At 41.2% G+C, this 21,086-nt stretch overlaps 2 protein-coding genes across 5 annotated transcripts in view; both read right to left on the minus strand.

The window, feature by feature from the left end:
• Positions 1 to 947: 947 nt before the first annotated feature.
• On the minus strand, positions 948 to 2,451 carry LOC115361568 (transcription factor HES-5-like). The gene is made up of 2 exons (XM_030055008.1): positions 2,260 to 2,451; positions 948 to 2,146 (listed from the first exon to the last, which is right to left on the minus strand). The coding sequence occupies exons 1-2, from the start codon at positions 2,320 to 2,322 to the stop codon at positions 1,706 to 1,708; spliced, it is 504 nt and encodes a 167-aa protein (XP_029910868.1). The 5' UTR covers positions 2,323 to 2,451; the 3' UTR covers positions 948 to 1,705.
• A 6,209-nt stretch (positions 2,452 to 8,660) lies between these two features.
• Positions 8,661 to 21,086, minus strand: part of ubr4 (ubiquitin protein ligase E3 component n-recognin 4) — a 61,576-nt gene continuing 49,150 nt past the window's right edge. For all 4 annotated transcript variants that reach the window (XM_030055002.1, XM_030055001.1, XM_030055000.1 and 1 more), the window contains 25 exons: positions 20,773 to 20,902; positions 20,383 to 20,540; positions 19,963 to 20,072; positions 19,590 to 19,731; positions 19,355 to 19,436; positions 18,950 to 19,123; positions 18,455 to 18,576; positions 18,111 to 18,308; positions 17,545 to 17,625; positions 17,086 to 17,173; positions 16,704 to 16,831; positions 16,019 to 16,126; positions 15,742 to 15,858; positions 15,319 to 15,509; positions 14,827 to 15,000; positions 14,618 to 14,717; positions 13,943 to 14,161; positions 13,670 to 13,783; positions 13,089 to 13,231; positions 12,846 to 12,971; positions 12,533 to 12,727; positions 12,107 to 12,331; positions 11,805 to 11,895; positions 11,166 to 11,328; positions 8,661 to 10,403 (listed from right to left, as the gene is read on the minus strand). In XM_030055002.1, the coding sequence (XP_029910862.1) occupies positions 10,339 to 10,403; positions 11,166 to 11,328; positions 11,805 to 11,895; positions 12,107 to 12,331; positions 12,533 to 12,727; positions 12,846 to 12,971; positions 13,089 to 13,231; positions 13,670 to 13,783; positions 13,943 to 14,161; positions 14,618 to 14,717; positions 14,827 to 15,000; positions 15,319 to 15,509; positions 15,742 to 15,858; positions 16,019 to 16,126; positions 16,704 to 16,831; positions 17,086 to 17,173; positions 17,545 to 17,625; positions 18,111 to 18,308; positions 18,455 to 18,576; positions 18,950 to 19,123; positions 19,355 to 19,436; positions 19,590 to 19,731; positions 19,963 to 20,072; positions 20,383 to 20,540; positions 20,773 to 20,902 (3,444 nt within the window). In that variant the 3' untranslated portion in view covers positions 8,661 to 10,338. The remainder of the gene's footprint in view (positions 10,404 to 11,165; positions 11,329 to 11,804; positions 11,896 to 12,106; positions 12,332 to 12,532; positions 12,728 to 12,845; positions 12,972 to 13,088; positions 13,232 to 13,669; positions 13,784 to 13,942; positions 14,162 to 14,617; positions 14,718 to 14,826; positions 15,001 to 15,318; positions 15,510 to 15,741; positions 15,859 to 16,018; positions 16,127 to 16,703; positions 16,832 to 17,085; positions 17,174 to 17,544; positions 17,626 to 18,110; positions 18,309 to 18,454; positions 18,577 to 18,949; positions 19,124 to 19,354; positions 19,437 to 19,589; positions 19,732 to 19,962; positions 20,073 to 20,382; positions 20,541 to 20,772; positions 20,903 to 21,086) is intronic.

A 21,086-nucleotide genomic window follows, 5' to 3' on the forward strand; every position in this document is an offset into this window, starting at 1 on the left:
ACTACAAAAGGCAGATGCACAGTAAGGGCACGTAAAATAGCAATGCATTTGAAAACACAAATTTATGTTCATAAACTTGTTACTTAATTATGAAACAATGAATGGGAAGCCGGTTATGTAAAGAGTCAACGCTGGCATTTGTCAGTAATACTATATAAATGGACATCATGCACATCATTATACTGGTGCTTAGCCTCTGTTTCTGCTCTTTTTGTCCCCTTTCTTCTTTTATTTCTGGAGTGAGGTGTGACATTGACGAATTAGCAATGCATGGTAAAAAAAAAAAAAATACATGCCAATAAATTGATAAATGGTGACTTTGCACTTGGAGAAGCGGGAGCCTAAATATTGGAGAAGCCAGACAGAGGCAGTCAGAGAGTGGGCACTTATAATTACCTGACAAACCTGCCAAATTTAAGTGTTGACCATAATAGGTGTGCATTTTAAGCATTTACCTGACGTCCAACTAAGAAGGTCATAAATGATTAATCTGGCAGCAGTTAAAGGCCTTGCTTGAGGAATTTTGACTGGTCACAGAGGTGTGATTAGACTTACTGCCTCAATCAAACTTCTCAAAACACCACTGCTGATGGTCCCTTGAGCAAAGAGGTACAGTGAGGCTACTGAAAGGTAGACAGTGTGGACTGATGTGCTGACAAACTCCCAGGTGTGAGAGTGTGAATGTGTGCAGTGTGTTGTGGAAAGTCCCGCTCTTCCCTCCTGGGCTGTCTTTGAGAAAGACACAAACACTCCCAGCTCTTACACACTGCTCTGATTACAGCTACATCCTTAAGATGAAACGTAAATGCAGGGACTAGACTTTACACAAAACCTGCATCTATCACATCCAGAATATTTTTTTCTGTAACTACCACTGCTGACCTTTGTCCTCTGATATTAATCACTGAAGATTTCTCAGAAAGCAAGAAACACCAAAATTGTTAGTTTTTTGCAAAACTTCATCTGAAGTTTTCCATTTATTTTTGAAACATTGAAATACTTCTCAATGAAGAAATAAAAACAGATTCTTTTTTTTAAAAAAAGATTTACATTGACAACATAAAATTCCTTATGAAAGGTAATCATTTGCAGATGCCATAACATCTAATCTGAGTGTTACAAGCGAACAACTATCAGCAAGTACAATGCCATCAATAATATTCTTTAACACATAAGCCAATTAATGGTTACATATTTGTCAAATTAAAAGATAATCACAATAAGATTTACAGTAAAAATAGATCCATTGGATCCATTTAAGGGATATTGATGATTCATAACACCACGTCGATGCAATGTATCAGTCAGTGATATAAGATATCAAAACACATAAAGCAAACAGTGTCTCAGACACCAAAAAATTGCAACCCAATATGGGTCATATAACAGACAAAGAATTCAGTAGCATTTGCAAAACAAACAGTTTCAGCATCCAATGTTTCCCACAGGAGCAATAAACATGAACACTGAAAAAGTGTGAATATGTATACACATAGTGTATATGTTCAGTATAACCTGAATCAACTAATTTCAGTTTTTCCAAAGGAATACAGGCACACCGTGCCCTCTTCTTCACACCGGTGAACACTCAACAAAAGAATCTCTTGCTGATGCAAAAGACGCAGACTTCTGCCAGTCTTCAACTTGCCGTCCGTGACGTTCACAGACTTGGTTCTGTTTGTGTGGAGCTGAAAATGCCTCCAGTCTACCAGGGCCTCCAGATGAGGCTGCCGGCTGGGCTCACACCCTTGTTGCTGGCAGGGTGGAGCGGTGAGCCGGGAGGGGAAAGGGTGCAGGGGCTGTGGCTGGTCCTGCTGGATGCCTGCAGGCTGTGGAAGTGGCTGAGCAGCCGGCCATGACTCTGCGTGTGGACTTCACACTGGGAGAGGAAGCTGATGGCCTCTTGCACGCAGCGGGAGTAACCATCATTGGCTGTCATGAGGCCGGAGGAGCTGGCCTGCTGCTGCTGCTGCTGCTGCTGCTGCCAGCTTCTCAGATAGGATACGGCCATCTCCAGGATGTCTGCCTTCTCCTGCTTGGAGTCGGGCTGCTGCCTGAGGAACTCGGGGCCCAGCAGGGACTTCAGCTGCTCGATACTGGTGTTGATGCGATCTCGGCGTAGTTTCTCCACCATTGGCTTTCTCAGCTGGACAAGGAAAGAGAAGAAAAAGATTTAGTCAACATGAAGGTAATATACATTTTTTTTATATCATTCAAACACATGCAAAAACCAGCTGTGACTGCAGAGATAATGCTTACCTTATGAATAGGAGTCAAGTGTTCCTTAGAGTAGCTCATTTGTCCAAAAACAGTGGGTGCCATAGCTGTGGAGCCTGTGCGTTCCTGTCCTGCTCGGTTGATAGTCTCAGTGAAGAGCCAGTCGGATCTGTGCTGCCCTCTCCTCTGCCTCGGCCCTGTATTTATACTCCAAAATCTCCATATGAATGTGTGGGTCTTGGGCTTGTTGGAGTTTCTCACAGTCCCCAGCCAATGGGAGCGCTGGGAAGGGCTTTGAGGAACGCAGGGCTGCCACATGCTCAATGAAGTGTTTATTGCCGTGGGGACAATGAGTGTGTCTCCGGGGAGCAGGTGGAGGAATAGACTGCAAGAGAAAGAGACTAAAGGGGTGGTGGGTGTGTGCGTATGTGTGTGTGTGTGTGTGTGTGTGTGTGTGAGGGGGGGAGGTGTAGCTGGGAGACTGACCCAGTGCTTCTGTTGATATGGGAAAGTGGTGACCCCAAAGGGAAGCACGCCGCTGTCTCATGTCATCCCCAGCAGAATGTAATTGAGCACAAAGTGATTCAGCCACCGGGCACACGTGGGAGCTGCAGAAGGCCAGCCATCAGAAAAGACCAACACGCAGCGACTTCCACCGGCTTGACACGGCCGTCTGTCTCCTGGAGTTACGCAACACCGAGACATCTTGGCGCTGCATGGGATATGAGCCTCCCAAAAAAGTTTTAAAGCTAAATAAAACATCTTTAGGGAATAAGAATGTGCGGCTGTGTTTTTTTAATTTGTTTGCCAGAGCCTGATGAGGATCTCTGTGTGAGAGTGAAACATTGCCAAATTACAATTTACTGGCAGCTAGGCTTGAGTAAATCCAGGTGTAGAGTGTAAAAGAGTGTTAAAAGAGTAAAAATTGTCCACACCCATCAGAGTTAATCTGACACTGTGAGATAGGTTTCAACAGCCGTTCCAAAGCCATATCAGCGATAAAAACAGACAAGCAATCTTGTAAAATTTTCAGCCTGTCAGCGTTAGTTGAATCGCAGTATTTAAAGCCACATGAAACAACATTTTGAGAGCGTCTTGCTTCCTTAAGTCGATGTTCCTGTTGAAACAGGTTGTTGGACAGGACGTGACACAGAGCAGCATCATGTAAGTGTCCTCAGTGAGAGACCCAAGTCAGTTTGATTATATAAAAATGTGTTGTTTTTATTAAGATACACTGTTTTTCAGGATGGAGAAGTATTGGGATTTTGATTTAAAACATACCAAAAAAATTTAACTGTACTAAGTTGCTTGACATTTGCTGTTAAATAGCTGAATATTCTGTCAAGGAAAGTTAGTTAACAAGTTGAAGAAGTCATTTAGGAGCAAACGATATATTTCCATCCTAACAGTTTCCTCCAGCCCACACTCCCAGCACATGCTCACACATCAGGCAACCCCCCCCCCCTCAGAGACAGCCACACTCTCCTTCACTTTCTCTTCCTCTCTCTCTCCCTCACACACACACACACACACACACACACACACAGAGCCCACAGCTGGCTGCCCTGCCTGCCGCTGGCCACGTCTCAGTCACACGCTCCCTTCCTGCCTCGGTGGAACGTGGGAGCCGCCGCGGTCCCAGGCTTCCCACACTTCAGTGTTAATGACACTGAGGCCGGCCGCACAAAGGAAGTGTGCCCCGTCGAACAAAGATTGAGTGACCAACGGCCCTCCCACCCCCCCCTCCACCCAGGAGCACAGAGCAGTCAACAGGGCTCCCAGGCACACCATCTGGACCGGCCGTGCTCTATTGTCAGCCAATCAGCCATGGGAGATGCTCACCGTGAGAATTGGGGAGGCTGAAATAGAGACAGAAAGTAAAATAATAAGAACAGAAAGAGAGAGAGAGAGAGAGGGAGGGAGGGAGAGAGTGGATGTGTGTGAGAGAGAGTGTGTTTGCCTGTGTGTATGTGAGTGTGGAGGGTGGGGGTGTTGAAAGTTAGTTGGGAAACTTTGTGGACACTGTCATGACTTTGTTATCTGAGTTTGTCAAAGTCCGTGTGAAGCAAATTAAAATTACAAGGTGTGCCTAAGATGAGATCAAACTTTACTCGTTTAGTCTCGGGGAAATTAGGCCACTGACGCAGCAAAAGTAACAGGATTCAGCAAAAAAAAAAAAAAAAAAAAAAAAAAAAAAATTTAAGATAATAAAACGAAATTTCTGCACAATAAAAGATAAATAATCAGGAGGTTATTTAAATGTTTGCAGCAAACAATTTCATCTGTGCAAGCCTGCAGGAGTGAGCAGAATATGGGATGTTCACATGTATGGATTTAGTCACAGATGCACACTGGTGTTGCTGACACTCACTTGCTTTCTTACATAAACCAGAGTGCAAATTTTTTTCTTTATTTCTCCTTTAATAGCACCCTTCCACTCAGCACTAAAACAATTATGACTGTGATGATTTTGCATATTGGCAATCTTTATCGGGTGCCGAATTTAATATGAGCCCTAGAGGAAAAAAAAAAATAATTAGGCTTATAGTAGTCTAGTAGTATAGTCTTAGAAATCTTTGTGTGTATGTATGTGTGTGTAAATACCATTTGTTTCCAATGCCAATCAAATTGCTCCCAGAATTTTCTTTAATTATGTGTAATTTTCTTGACACTAGTGGGCTTTTTTCAACATATTTAAAATTCCAAATGAAAAGGAAAGAAGTTTTTATACTTTTTATAAGATTTTAATAGTGAACACGAGACTAGATGACGGAACGGCTCAGTCCCATGCTCGTGATCTTCAGCTTTAACATCTTCGCCCACCTTTGTGTTAATTGAAGGTGTTTCTCCGTCATGTAATTTGCGTCCAGGCAGATGTTTCCCTCCATGTTCCCACCACATATCACCCCTCGCTGAGACAACAACAAGGATATTTCCTCTGTCGTGGCACATCAGCTGAGTGACAGGAGGGCAGTGAGGGGCCCCTCCCACCTGTTTGTTTGCATTGAGGGGCCATTGTAGCCCATTAATTCAAGTAATTCATACACATCCTATTGTCATAGTGGCGCTTTGTGATTGGTCAAATACTGTGAGAACCGGCATCGCATTAAATCGCTGGGAGAGTTGCTATAAGTAGAAGGAGGGCTCAGTGAGTGAAATCATAACCCTGAATGCCTCCTATATGTCCCACACAGAGCTGAAGGAGTGGACACAGAACAACCATGAGGGACCAGCAGACAAGGTAACAGCAAATGAAAAAAAAAAACCCACTGTATAGATTATTTTACTTTTTCCTCTATCATAATTCTTGGGTGTCTGGATTATTTTGGTAAAGGTAATCTCAGGTCACAGTGGCTTTGACCCTTGCACTCCTTTCAAATCTCTGCGTTAACAAGACATTTACTCTCATATTCAGCCTTTAAAACAAGTGACAAAATCTGTCAGTAAAATGAGATAATCCCACTTGGTTCCAAAGGCGTTTTGCTTGTTTCGGGATTTTGTTTTTTCTGGGAACAAGTATGAATATGTTGAAACAGGGCAAAAAAAAAAAGGCCGATCAGCCCACTAGGATCAAGAAAATGACACTTGATTCAAGAAAATTCTGGAGACAAGTTGATTAGCATTGGAAACAAGGGGGATTATCTCATCCCAATCAGATTTTAACACTGAAGGTGAGATGAAATGACTTGTTGAGATGGAGATTTTTGCAGTTTTGTTGCTCATAATGTGAAGGACATAGTGGCACGTGGTTTATTTTTACATTCTCAGAGTTAAAGTAATACTGATGATTAGCCTCTAATCTGATGTTGACCTTCCTCTTGCCCTCAGCATGTGTAAGATGATGACTCTGGAGAGGAAGTGCACTGACGGAGCAGCGAGGCTCCGTACGGCCCTGGAGAGCCAGCTGAGCACCGGGCTCTCCAGCTCGGACGTCTGGGACAAGACCGTGTCCTTCTTTGCGGTGAAAAAGGCCTTTCTCTTCCACAACGGCTACACCAAGTCATCCAGAGAGGCCATCCGCCTGTTCCCATCTGCTGCTGAAGACGTGGCTCCGCTCTGCTGCCAGTAGAGACTCGACACACACACACTCCTAGATGGGATACGTGTGACATTTGAGACTGTGCGTGAACAACTGAGCCCATTTCTGCAAGCTTTGATGCACTGAACATACGGCACAATTTCAAGTTGTGCTTTCATGTAGAAAAGTTAATTTTCAGAAGAAGAAATGCACTCAGTGGCCACTTTATTAGGTCCACCTGCACAATCTAATGCCAGAAGTTTACTTTCATGATGCCTATAATGCTCAGGTTTTCTTTTTGTCACAGTAATAGAGGTGTTCATTCAATTCGGTGTTTGGCATTGAGCTCATAGTTAGTTGGTGCTGTTGTACTGGACTGCATTTTATTGAGAGGTGTTTCCAATATTCTGTCCTCCTCATTGTATATAAATAGGGAGGACAAAAAATGAGAAACCCCTCTCAGTATAATGTAGTCCAGTACAAGACCTCTGCAAACTACAACCTCAATAATAAACATAGAATTAAATTTACACATTCTCCATAATGTCCACAAAAACTGAACATTATAAACATTGTTAAAAGGTAGAATTTATAGCAGAGCTGTTGCACTGAACTGTATTAGATTAGACAGGTAGACCTGATAATTTTATTTTTTTTGTCAAAAGCTATTTTTATATTTGTCTATAGGCTACTTTTCTACTCTAGGACCAAGTACACTGTGATTTTATTTGGTCCACAAATGGGAATCAGTATGAGCATTGTGTGCCTTGAGATAAGCCATAGTTCTCCTTGAAGGTGGTCATTTGAAAGATGACTGAATCAAGGTTTTGTAAAATTAAAAGCCATATTCCTTTGTATAAAAGGGAAATGTTTATGCCAGTGCATACTGTATGTATAGTAAATGTTTCTAAGATGTTATGAGTGATATCATTTTAATTGCCATGTATGAAATGAGACAAACGTGCAACACGTTTTCATATGCAAATCACAAAATAAATTGATAATAATGCTGTATATGACTTTTTCTCCATTATTCTCTGTGTCAGTGTTGAAAATGATTCAGTCCCAATGGGAAATAAACACTATCAGCCAAATCCAAGTTAGATTCAACTGTAGACAGAAAGTTTGCCTCCTTCAGGTAACCAGAGATTTGTTTAGATGGTAATTTCTCTACCGATACTCAGTTGGGTCGCTTATGCTTCTAGTGAATTTTTTTAGTGAGTTTCAGACTTTCTGGTTAATGGCTGCAAAAATCTGTTTCCTTGCTGACTGCATTTCATTTTCATAGGGCAGTTTGAGGTTTACAATTTCTTTCAGACTCCTTCAGGAGGAAGGGGATGACACCAACTGCAATGTCATAGTATTTTAATAAGTAACGCCCTCTAGTGGTTTCTGTAAAGCCACACATTTGAGGGATTTTAAAGTTTATGATGGCTAGCCGTCAAAACCAGTGTCCTGACGGAGATAGTGACAGCAACAACCTTTTCTCTCCTCCATTATCTGGTCATGAGAAACTGCTTAAAAATGAGCAAACATACAGTGAAACATTCAGTCTCCTCCATTATCACAAAGTAACTGATTTACTCGACTCAAAACTCTCTGATCCACATGATCGTTGTATTGTAACAGCTACGGATGATCTCATATTTAGCAGGAATCCTCATCTGCTTGGCACGTTTATTTACCACGATACACCCAGACAGATGGAGCAGACATGTCTTTGGGAACAGACTGCAGTGCTACAGTGGAGTATTTCCCCCGGTTACGAGTCAGTCTTCAATGTTTGAAATATTTGGGGCTAAAAAAAAAAAAAGAAAAAAAACATTTGATGGCTGACGGCAGCAGATAAACCAGTTAAAACGTAAAGATTTGCACAATAACATGCCACCGCCTACGGAAAAAGCCTTAACCACGACGCTCATCAACTGTAATGTTGCTACTTTCCTACCTTGTGAAGATGCATAAGGATGACTTGTGTATTTATCCTCAGAAAAAGCCTAAGACTTCTTCAAATGATCATGTCTACAAGTAATATCTCTATATTACCTTTAAAAATTTTTATTAAATTTGCTAAATTGATCTAATTTGCCGTATAAAATTTAACTGTAGAGTTGTGGACGTCATTAGATTCTCCGGTTTAATTTGTCACTTGCATTAGTATTGTACATTTGTTTTGCTGCTGTTTATTTTTCATGCCAATAAATCCCAATTGAATTGAACTGAAAAAAATATCTTGTAAGCCCAATAAAAATCCAAAACATGCTATTCTGAAAAAAAAAATGTATAGTATTTAAAAGGAAACAATGAGGATAAAATTGTGCTGAGATGAAAACTAACAAACGTCTGGTGTCCAGACACAGATGTGCTGAAAATGATGCGTCCTCTTTAGGAGCCTAACATCTGGAACAGAAGAGTTTACCCTGGATCAGATTTGGAATTATTACAGCTTTATTAATCATAGGCTAAATCCAAAAAGCAGACATTCAGCAACAGTTGAACATTGTAGCAGCGGGAATAGGCGAATTAACAATAAATCGGATGAACTCCACACCATGCATTCGGCTCTTGAGTACAAGGACGCTGCGTTAACGGCGTCTAAAAGTTGAAGAGTTGATTTATCGCTGAGGATGAGACTCAGCGGCACCTTGCTTATACCACAAACTGTTCTGGGGATTGGCAGAAGTGCTGCCAGTGATTATGGGGAAGACCAATAGACAACTAAAGAAGGGAGAGAAAACCAAAGGAGAAAGGAACTGCCGGTGGATTTTTTTTGGAAGAAAAAAAATCAAACTGAGCGACAAACCTGTTAGTCAAAGAAAAAAAAAGGTTCTAAGGTTATAATGCAGGTCCATTTTATTATTAATTTAGACAGGTCTGATATTTCAGCAACAGATGGAATCATTCTCAAGTCCAAAGTTTACTTCGTCACCAAGGGATGGCTTTACGAAAGAAAATAAAATACCTCTTTTATTCATCTTTTTTCCCCCCATTTGCTTGTTATTGATAAAAGAAACCTTACACATGCACAATAAATCAAAACACTTTTTTTTCTGCCCATCACTCAAATTCCAGTTAGAACCTACATGAAGACCAAACAGCGAAAGCCCAGGAGAAGAGGACAGGTTAGCTCAGGACCGTGTGACACTGAAACCTTTTGCCATTTTAAAAAGCCCTGATCAAAAACAAACTTAAACCAACAAAAAAAGGATAACAAGATAAAATCAAATGCCACTCTTAATATGTGGGTCAAATCCCCAAAACATTGTTCTTTTTTTTCTTTTTTTTTTTAAAGTTACCTTAACATTGCACCCCAACCCTGGGGAATCTAAAGCAAAAGAAAAGGGGAAAAAAAAACATCCACCCTAAAATAGAATTCACGAGTTATTCTTATGCTCTTAAACCAGAGTTATAAATATCTGTTAACATGAATAATTAGATTTTTCTACTCACAACAGAAAGCAGATCACCAATCTGTGACAATCTGTGACGTCCTTTAAAGACAAAGCAATGGTGAAGCTTCAGGTTTTGTGGCGGTAACAGTCATGAACCAGAAAATATACCCTGGGCTGTGTCACTCAGTTTTACAAGTTTGCTCTCCCATCCACTATCAACAGAGCCGCTCCAGAAAATGTCTCTTGATTCAACGGTCAGCAGAGTCCTGGATCTCTCTTTTCCTTTTCCTCTTCTCGGGGAGAAACTCGGCTCGTGTCCACAAGTCTAGACTGAACGGTGTCGGGATCAGAAGGGGCAACGCGTGAATTCTCTTTTAGCGTGTATTTTTTTTCTCTCTCCTTTTAACAGCATTGTGTTTATTGTGTTAAATGTTACAAAGACGTTGCCATAAGTGGATGAATTTCTCAGACTACACATAGAGTTTCTGCTTTAAGTTAATTTGAAGATGTCATATAGAGGGGGGGAAACTAAGTGAGTAGGAAGCATGGTGTGTACTCTCTCTGTGTGTGTATATGTGTGTACTGTGTACTGTGTGTGTGTGTGTGTGCGTATTTGCGTGTAAAAAGAGAAAAGGGGTTTCAAGCTGGCAGGTGTCCCAGCGCTGTTTTGCGGGGCTGACGTGTTTGGGGGGGGCGGGGTGAGGTTGGCCATCACGGCACAGAGTTCAACAAATCCTGCAGGAAGAGGTCTGGGTCCGCAATGTCAGTGAGAAGACCTGGATTAAGAAAAAAAAAAAAAAAAAAAAAAAAAAAAAAGACAAAACAAAAAATATTCCATTAAATTTCACACTCTAATATATAACACTATATAGGTGTACCAGTCAATTATACATGAAAATACACCCATTTTAACAGCCTTAATCACAAAGTAGGACAACAAGAGTGAAAAGTGTCCTATTCAAGCTGAGGGAGATACTGTGAAATGGTCCTTTATGTACATGACCTTCTGGTGTTGAGCTTTGTACACTTTGTGCCAAACAGCGAGAGAGATTGGAAACACCTCACGAAGAATGAAATGTCAGAATTATTTTTGGTGCTGTAGGAGCTGGAATAAATATGTCATTTTTCACAGGGTGCTTCCGGTCTCTTTCACTGTGATTTTGGACGTCTTGGAAACCCTTTTCCCTGTTTTTTTTTTTTTTGTTTTTGTTTTTTTAATGTGGATGAAGTGACAAATCAAAACTTAACAGAAAAATCCAAACAGCTTCTGAAACAGCAGCACGTTTAGAAAGCCTGATTCACCAACACTAGATCTTTTCTCTATCTTTGATGCAGCATCACAGACCAGCCGCGTGAGAAAACATAAGCACGCTGTGTGCGGTTTACGGAGGTCACTTTCCCTGATTTCCTCTTGTTCCCATTTGGAGCCAGTGAAGTGCAAACCTGCCTGATGTGGCTTTAAAACATCGGTGATTTTCCTGATTTTGACATGAAGTGCACACTTAGCTGATAAAAATGTGTGTTGGTGGAATACCGACCTACAACATCGAGGAATTCTGAGAAGGACTCGGCAGGCATGAGTTCATCCTGGAAGGCCCTGAGCACGCGCTCCGAGGCTTCGTAGATGGGCATGTCGTTGTGACGCACATATTCTGCCAGTGAGAAGGACCAGCCGCCCTCTGTGTTGCTGGTGGGCACTTTCTGCACGGCCAAAGAGGAGAGGGGGGAAAAAAGGCAAACAAGTCAAGGTTTTGATACCTGTAGTGCAGATATTTCAAATGTCCTTGGGGAACATTTGGGAATTGGTGAAAATGCACAGATGTCCAGCGGATTCCAAGGACCAGATGTCTAAAAGCCCAAAGTCAATTGTGACAGAAATTTCATTCCTGATGCCCAAATGCGATACACTGTTCTCCAAGCCTTATTAAGTCCTATGTATATTTTTCATTTATTCATTTATTTCATTTATTGGTTTGGAGAATCATATCAATAGGTATTAGGAGCTATCACCAAAATTCCTCAAAAATAATTCAAGAAATCTGGCTAACAGTCAACATACATCTCCAAATACAAGGCAAATATTTGCAGAATAACACCGATTTACCTAAGAAATATTATGTGTTATCAATCTGCACAATAGTAATTGTATAGAAATTGTTAACAGACTGAACATTTACCCTGAACATGTCGTAGACCAGATCCACCAGGCCCCAGAAAAGAAGAGGGGAGCGATAGACTGCATACTCCTTTGGTGCTTTATCTGTGAGTCTGACAAAGGAGAAATCCATCATGTAAACCCCCATAAGCCCCCATTTATACATTTTTAAATATATGACTAACTTGATTAAAAAAATGAATCACTTGACAGCCCTAGTTTTCTTCTCTGCTGATGCTGAGGCTTAATGTAATATTGTAGTCGATCTAACTCACTGTGAATAAAATTATAGGCAAAAAAGAAAATCAGGTCAGTGTATCTTACTTGTTGGTGCAGACTGCGGAGACTTTGCGGGCGTGTGCAGTGACCAGTAGTCTCCGCAGGAAGTATATTCGTGAACTCCTCCAGCGCTCAGGCGGAAGGATGTGCATGGCCAGGATGGTGAAGTAGTGCGGTCCGTCAACCTCGTACGAGCTCTCCACCCACTTCTCACATGGCTGCTCCTGGAAACTCTGTAGGTTCTTCTCTTCCCGGGATGTTGCCCTCGTACTGCAGGGACACAGAGAGACAATGTTCAGTAAATGAGGCATGACACTTAAGAGTTCCTGGGTCAGTCTCACACATGGTCACTTTCACATGTCCAGCTTCCAGAAATCTAGCTGCTGACTTCATAAAACTTTATTTAAAACTTTCTTAACTTGAAACTTAATTTGTGGTTAGAACTGGATTTCGTGTCAAAGTGGCACGTACGTGTTGAGGACGTAGAGCACAGTGTGGATGATGTAGGGGATGAGGTGGATGTTGCTCTCTCGGCCTCCTCCTCCAGTGTCCACGCTGAAGGACTGCTCTGTGGCGAAGCGCAAAAACAGCAGTTTGGTATCGTGGATGTTGAGTTGGTACGTGGGCTCTCGCTGGCCCGTGCACTCCTGCAGATATGTGTTGTGCCTGTGGGAGGGGAAGAAAACGGGTTGGGTTAATCATTTAGACAAAAGTCACAATGATGTGTGTTATAAATTAATATCTGTATTGTGTGTGTGTGTTTATCCATGTGTCTTTATTTTACCTTGCTAGGCAGGTAGCAAAGGCTGATTCTGGCACATGCGGCCCCCACACAGGGAGCAGCCCATTGCACTTGGTGTTTGCGTTCTGAAGAGCAGCGCTCTCCCACTCCTCTCGCCCACGAGCCAGCCTGCCCGAGGAGAAGGACGGGGTTCAGAGGGCAGATTAAACCACATGGAGAGTGAGAATGCAGTTCAGTATTAGTAATGCACACTTATCAAGCAGCTTGTGTGTGTGTGTGTCCTACCTGACTGCTGCCAGATGGCAGTCGTAGTGAACTATGTTAAAGTGCGAGACGGTGCTGTAGCCCTGCTGCTTGCGAGGCTTGTTTTCGAAGTCCTCCAAGGCCACACGCTTTGTGAAGGTGTAAATACCCAGGACTTTGGTTGGCTGTGGTTAGAGAGACAGGCAAGAAAGTTCAATCAACAAGCCAATGGGTGGTTGAGTAAGAAGTAACAGACTTGTTAGGTGATTTAATTGAACTCTAGGTAGGGGTGTTCACTTGGAACTAATAATTTAACTGATTTATTTTAGGATTATATATGCCTTGAAAATCCAAATCAAAGCCAAAATAAAAAAACACTTTTTGTTCCAGTGAACAACCTGAAGTTTGAATCATGATATCATCTACAGCTAGAATTAAACATTTTCAAGAATAAAATTATATTAGTGTCACTATAATCTCAATGGAAACCCACTGTATTTCAGTAGTATCTGAAATAGGATTACTGGTTTCATAAAGTAATTACCACAAAAAAGAACCATTTTAAAAACCACTGTAATCCCATTACTTGTAATCCATCTACAATCCTAGCTGTGTTTCTGTACCTGGAACTTGTACCCTTCTCTACAGATACAGCAGGTCAAGCCTGGTTCCTCTATCAGCTCCTCCATCTGCTTCAACAGTGAGGTCTTCGTCACCACCTGACCTTTCTCGTTGGTCTGAAACACAAACAAATGGAGCTCTAAAGTGGAAAGTACAGCAGCAAAGTAACAACAGTGTCACAAAGAGAAAGGAAGAGAGATAAAGAAGAAAACAAAGTAAAAAGAAGAGAAAGGAGAAATGAAATGAAAACAAAAAAGAGCCATTTTGCCAGGTACCGTCATGCCCAGCGTTCCCAGGGCTTTCTGTCTCATGGCCATAGCCATGCGTTTCTTCTCAGCTCTGGTCTCCCTGCGCGCCGCCTCGATCTTCAGGTTGACGTCGCTGTGCTCCCTCAGCGCCTCCAGGAGGTTTTCTGCCAGCGTGCCGATGCCTTCATCACTGGATACCTGCTCCAGCTTGTGTAAGTTGGTGATCGAGTCTGTGCCTATTAGCACCTGAGGACGACAATCACACAAGTTTTGTTCAATGTATTTTTTGTAAAAAGATTGCTAATTCTGTTTTCAAAAAAGGGGAGTTTCCAAGTACAATTTGCAACGTCAATTTAGCTTTTAGTGATAAAATTTTTCCAGATTGAAACTCTTCTGAAAAAAGAGACGAAATAATCATCAAATACTCACAAAATGACAATTACAACACAGTTTGGAACATTGACAATGGATGCAGAAGTGCTACACCTTATAGTACTTGAGCAAGTGAAAACTCTTAATAGCCAATCTCGTAATTACTATATATGTATATATGTGATTATGTCATCTCATCATCTAAGATACAGGGTCAGAATGCTCTTTTGATAATACTCTACTTCACACTCATTAAATTACAAGCATTCACACATGACAACTCCTGCCCTGTGTAGGTCCACTGCTTCTGATTTTAACATCTTCTTGTACCTGTGTTGGAGGATGCTGGGTAGCCAAACCACGGAGCAATCTGAGAATGAAGGGCAGCGCTGGTCGAGAGAGGAACTTCTTCCAGACATCTGCATCCAGACTGATAAGAGAAACAGAAACAGAAAGGAGTTCACATACCCAACTATACACACATTTCATCAATATTCTGAGTAGACAGACTAGATTTTTTGAGCAGCAGAGAGGCCTACTTTTTGGCATTGGGAATATGTTTCTTCATGTAGTCCAGGGCACTCTGTGTGATCCCCTTCTGGAGAATGAGGTCTTTCAGCTGATGACCATTGCTATTGTTTTTAATCCCAGCAGCGATTTTACAGAAGCAGTCCAAAAACACCTTGTCATCGGCGCTGTGTTCCTCGTCGTACCTGAGGAAACATGTGAAGAGGTCAGTATTGCTTTGACAAAAATGTCAAAAACAAGCTGCTTACCGATACCCTCAGTTAGAGAGACAGAATACTCAAATGACAAGCCTGATTGTTTTTCTAGATATTGCGATCACAATTAATTATAGTTATGCAGCTCAATATTATGCAGCTGTTTCTATGTTCCAATGACCACACCATAATTTCTAAATGCTGTAATCAGAATATACCAATATGAATATCTGTAGAATCCAATTCTTAATTTTATTGTGAATTTCTACACATTTTCTGTTTTAAAATGACCGTCTTGGAGGTGCCTACTTGTCAAAACTGCAACATGGTTTGAAACGTTCCACCAAGATCCGCATCTTCTCCAGTTCACCAAAGGACAGGTAAGGGATGATGCGCAGCAGGCCCTGCAGGACGCTGGGGTTGGAGCGCACAAACGGGGTGTTGATCTGGTCTAAAAGCATCACCAGCTGGTCTTTGTCTCCTGTCAGCAGCAAGTTACCCTGGAAAAGACAAACCAGAGGTGGTTTGAAAAATGGTTAGATGGAAAAGTGTTGTACTTGTCAAACACAACTGGTCAAAAAGGGTTATTGTGTATAAAACTAAATATACACTTTGTATTTTAGACAATTTTTTAGCTGGTCTTCCACCATATTTTGTTACATTTCAACACAGGGCACCTTCACCGTCTTATCTCCATCCCACTGAAGTGTAAATACACTGTTGGGTGTTTACCTTGTCCTCTGAAATCTCAGCATTGGCCTCATCCAGAATGATCTCCATGATGCTCAGTACCTGCTCCGCTATGGAGGCTCCACCACTGTCTTTACTCTCCTGTTCTGCCACCAGGGCCTGGACGAAGAAGACAATAAGATGCAGCACTGTAACTCACTTTACTTATCAAGTATATTTTGTGGTTTTATTTAACTTCCAAACAGTTTTATGTTTTATCTTGTCATGTTTTAATGACAAGATAAAACAAATCCCATGGTGCTGAGGCAGAACCACTCACCAAGTTGAGGGTTCCCAGCATGACGTTGAGTGTGTTCATCTCTGGTTTGACCAGCTGCTGCCTGTTGACTTTGACCTTCACACAGTAACTGAACAGCTTCAGCAAAACCTGCGGAGGGAAGGAGACCCACACTGTTGATCTAGTCTGTCCTACAAAGACCAGTGACTGTGAGAAAATGAACTGCAAAAATAGTTTAAGTGTTTATCTTGTTCTCTCCTTGAAGTACAACTTGAACAGAAGGTTGCAGTAAATTGTGTAGTACCATTTAATTTCATACTTTTGAGTTCTAACTGATCAAATAGTGACTGTGTGGCCATTTTTTTGCATTTGCACCAACAAAACATCCACTGACTACTATCTGACAGAAAAGCAAACAGCAGCAACTACCAATAAATGGTGGATAAATTTGTATATTAACTGCAAATAACACATAGACAAGATAAGACAAGACATATTCCAACCATAGAAGATGTACACCTAATAATAACTAAGTAATTGCTAACAAAACTAGTTTAATAGTAAACCAATATGCTGTTGGATTGCTGTTGGATAGATTTCTACTGGAATAACAAGTTTCATGGAAAGTTCCCAAAGAAAAAGTTGAGATTTCCCAGCAATTTTCACTTTGTTACTGGTGGAAAACTGAAAGGTGGGGTGCTCTGTGGTGAGGAGGCTGCTGACTTACAGTGAGCAGATGTCTTCCTTGTTTGAAGTCTTTGATTCCAGACAGCCGGTTGAGCATACACTCCAGTCCTCCACACTGCGCCATAACACCTGCCATCTTGTACACCTCTTCATCATCCTCCTCTTCATCTGTTAAAGGGTGGGTTGAAACTTTTTTACTATTGTGATCTTTCCGATATGTCATATTAATCTTACTCTTGATTGAGCAGGTATTTACTGAAAGTGCATGAAATGGCAAAGAATATGCAAAGGGGCACATGGATTAGCATTAATTAACAGCATTAGTGTATGAGAGCTTTAAGCTCTAAAAAAGAAAGATGAGGTTCAGACACACAAATGCTTTAGTCTCAAGAGTGACACCATTACGTGACAATAAGTCTTACCTGTGGTTGAGTCCAGTGACTCTATGAACTCTTCTGTGGCATCTCCCAGTAATCCCCTCATGCGGTAGATGATTCTCATGGGCTCACCCTTGAAAAACAATGGTGAGCAAGTGAATGAAACTGCAATGCTATTACAACCTATGGAAGATCACCATAAATGCACAGTAACTCCAAATATTAAATGAAAAATCCACAATTCCTAATGTACTTAACAAAGGTGGAACAGCTCAATTTAATGAAAACTATACAACTGTAACTTTTCATACTTCAAACTACATTTGTAATACATTTTAATTTACTTACTGCAAGGACTTAAAATACTTTTGAGCATTTAAACACACATGCTAATACAGGTGAATAAGGCATTGGTAAAAAAGAGTGTTATCAACAAGAACAGTAATAATAATTAAAAAAAATCTATTCTATCTTTTAAAAATCCATGCTCAGTCAGACTCGTACCTCATTCGTAGGGCACCAGACCTTCTTGTAGACCTCCGCCACAGACAGATCCAAACTGATGATTTTGTTGTTGACCAAAAGCTGTCAAAAACAAATGGCATCAGATGAATTTTCTATCACATCAGTATTTAAAATTTGTAGACTATTTAACATTTATTATAGAAGGAACAATGCAACATTTCTTGAATTTGAAAGGTAATTCATTTTAGTTTGTTACCATAATTGAATTGATATAGTTTTTGCACATTACATAACTGACATTTATAGAAAATTGATACATACATTGAAATTGTTTATGCTGGGTTTATAACTGTGCATTACTGATAAGAGTTTAGTAGCAGACTGCTAAAGTAGTCAACTTGTTAATAATAGGGCAAAGAGAAATCAAATGCAGACAATGTGTGTTGTGGTGAATCTTAATAGAAAGGACATTTAACATAGATATCTCATGTTCTTGTGTACTGAACTTCCAGTAAAATTTCACCACCGCACACTATTAGGTCAAAGAGATAAACCTTGGGAAACATATTCCCAAGGAAAGTGGTTAAAAAATATGGTAATTTTACCTCCATGCCGCTGTCATCCTCCAGGAGCGCCACCAGGTCGCAGTCCTGGCAGATCTTGTTTTTGATGTCCCTCATCAGAGGACCGATGCCAGGCTCATTGCTGCTGTAGGGGTTTCCTGGCATGCGGCCCTGGAGGAAGTCCTCCTGCTGTGGATCCTTCTCCAGAGTCACAAAGAACTCCGTCACCTCATTCTCCTCCTGGACACAGACAGAATAAAACACAAGCTCAATCCATAGCAATAACAAATAACAAAATGTCCATGCATTTTCAATGGCTGGGATACCAGTCTAAAAAGGTGCATTTAAGGTGGGGACATGGAGTAAAATTTTGGAAGGAAACTCACAGGGTAGATGATGCTGCACAGTCTTTCAAAGATGAAAACGGGCGTCCTGTAGTCATCAAGGTTGTAACGCTTTGCAGTTTCTATGCAGACTGCCATGAAGGCCTTGGTTTCAGATTCAGTTCCTGTGAATAGCATAAACAGATTTATAATTACTACGTTTTTAATACATGTAATGGCCTGAGGTACATTAATTCATTTAACAGGATCTTTCCTGGCTGCATATTCAACTAAATGTAGAAAACAGAAGCGGGTTTATCATTTTTCTTAAACAACCAAACTGAAGAACAGAGACAGAAAAGACTGAAGGAAGTATGTTGTAGATTACAGTGATTCCTCAAAGGCATTTAATCTACTCCAAATAACTGGACTTCCCTGTTTTTGCTATGTGACAAAGTAACAGAAAAAGCAGATGTAAATACCAGAGTCTAGCAATGGAATCACAATTTGCACAATGGCTGGATTCTAGATTCTGCTAAACAGGAAATCAGTGCAAACCTGTAGTCATGTCCTCCAGCATCTCCAGCAGCATGTCCTGAGTCTCGTCGATGAGCTTGGTTCGTTGCACCACCAGCTTCCTCAGACAGAGGTAGCCGTTCAGCACTGTGCCAACAAGCCTGCTTTTGAAGTGGCGCTTAATGGACTCAACCTCCACAAAGGAAGAGAGCAACCCTGTCGAGTCAACAAAGACATACAAATGACGTCCTTCATATCATCTCCTCTTTACCAGCCTGCCATGCAAACCATTCAGAAATGAATAAGCCAAATGGATCTTCGAGTAAGACTTGCAGTCAAACTGTGGCGTAAAAGCCAGCATCTTTTAAAGGGTGATGATGACATGAACAACAGCCACATAAGCAACAGCAGAGCCATCAGAGGCAGCTAAGGAAAACTGGCACCTACCAGTCAAGCTCTTGAGGGCGTAGCCTTGTTGCAGATCTGTGCTCAGTGTAGCTTCCTCCAGAGCCAGCAGGTTGGCAATTTCCTAAACACAGAAATGACAGTATTGCAATTTACAACAGATAATCTTAAAATTAAAACAAAAAAACTTGTTACTAAAATCAGGTCATAACAAAGTACTTCAGATTTTTTAACTAAGTAAATATCCAAATCTGTGGCTTAAGAGTTAAGAAATTACCTTGGTGATCAGGTTACCAATGTAGGGCAGGACTCCTCGGGCTGCCAGGTAAACCTTCCAGTGTGCTGGTTTGATCAGTTTCTGGTACAGACCAAGGTATTCCACTGCACATTCCCCTGCTACACTCAGCTCATCCAAGTAACTGACAAACACAGACAAAGACGGTGATTTTTATTTCTAAATGATAATATGCCTGTACTTAAAGGTTAAGTGTTCCCGCCTACTTTCAATCTCCAGACCACATGTCCAAGTGCAGCTACAGAACACACTAGGAGCTGTGTTTGTGCTGAGTGAAATCTCTGATATTCTGTCTATCATCTCTAACGCCTCACAATAACTATAACTAGTTGGTTTTCCTGTATGAAACTCATACCTGGTGAGCAGGTCCAGGACCTGCTGCTTGCGGCTGGGGATTGTGGTCAGAGCTTCAACGATGGTGCAAGCTGCCTGTCTGGCTGCCTGAGTGGCAGGGGTGAATAGCACCTGGAACAAATAAAAATCACTTCAGTCAAACAAAAAGCTTACAGTTCAACAAGTATGTATGTTGACTCCAAGGCAGTATTTCAAGGAGCTGAATTATTTAGCCAGGCAAATACCTGCAAAAGATCTGATTACTAAGAAAAAGATTGTTATAATGTTGTAATTATCTGGCTGAGAAATCTGCTTTTTGAAATATTTACATCCCACATGTACATTTCTTACAGAGACTAATACTACAGGCAAGCAGGGCTGTATTATTCATAAAATCTAGTGTGAGCAAACGGCCTCTGCTCTAAGAGTAGTGGAATATTACCTGGCGCAGCCAGTTGTTGTGGCTCAGTTTGAGCAGGCGAGGGAAAAGGCCCTCAGTCCTGGACCTCATGAACTGCTTCCACTTCCAAACGTACTTCTCCAGCAGGTACTGCCTCCGCAACTCAGCTTTGCTCTGAGGCTTAGACACAGTCTCCTGGCCTGTGGTCATCAAAACAAAATTAATGAAATGCTGAACAGTTTTCACTCATTCTTATAGTCATGTTCTAGTCATCTTATGGAAACAAAAACAGATACAAAACATATCAGTAAAATTTTGATATGGGAGAAAGGCCATCATTACTTCTAGAGGGTTTTTTAGTGTAAATAATGCTTTGGCATTAAAAACTTGATACGTAGTATTGATGCATATTCTGCAAAAACTCTGACTTACATCTAGCTGGGAGACATTTTTTCCAGGCCTCATAAGATGCTTTGGGGTCCTTCTTGAGCCAGAGTTGGGCCTGAGCGTGAATTTCATTGCTATAGGGCTTGACTGTGGTCAGGGATTCAACAGCAGCGTCCTTTGAACAAACAAACAAACAATAGAAAACATACAAATAAGACAAACACACACCATTGTATAACTGAGCATCACAGGCAGCATGGAACTTCATGTTGTTACTGACAGACATTGCATACTAAATTCTTCAAGGGCCAGGTATTTCCAAACAGCTAAATGAAATATCAAATTTGCCATGAATTTAA

The sequence above is a fragment of the Myripristis murdjan genome, chromosome 7, assembly GCF_902150065.1.
Source record: "Myripristis murdjan chromosome 7, fMyrMur1.1, whole genome shotgun sequence".
Lineage (NCBI taxonomy): Eukaryota > Metazoa > Chordata > Actinopteri > Holocentriformes > Holocentridae > Myripristis > Myripristis murdjan.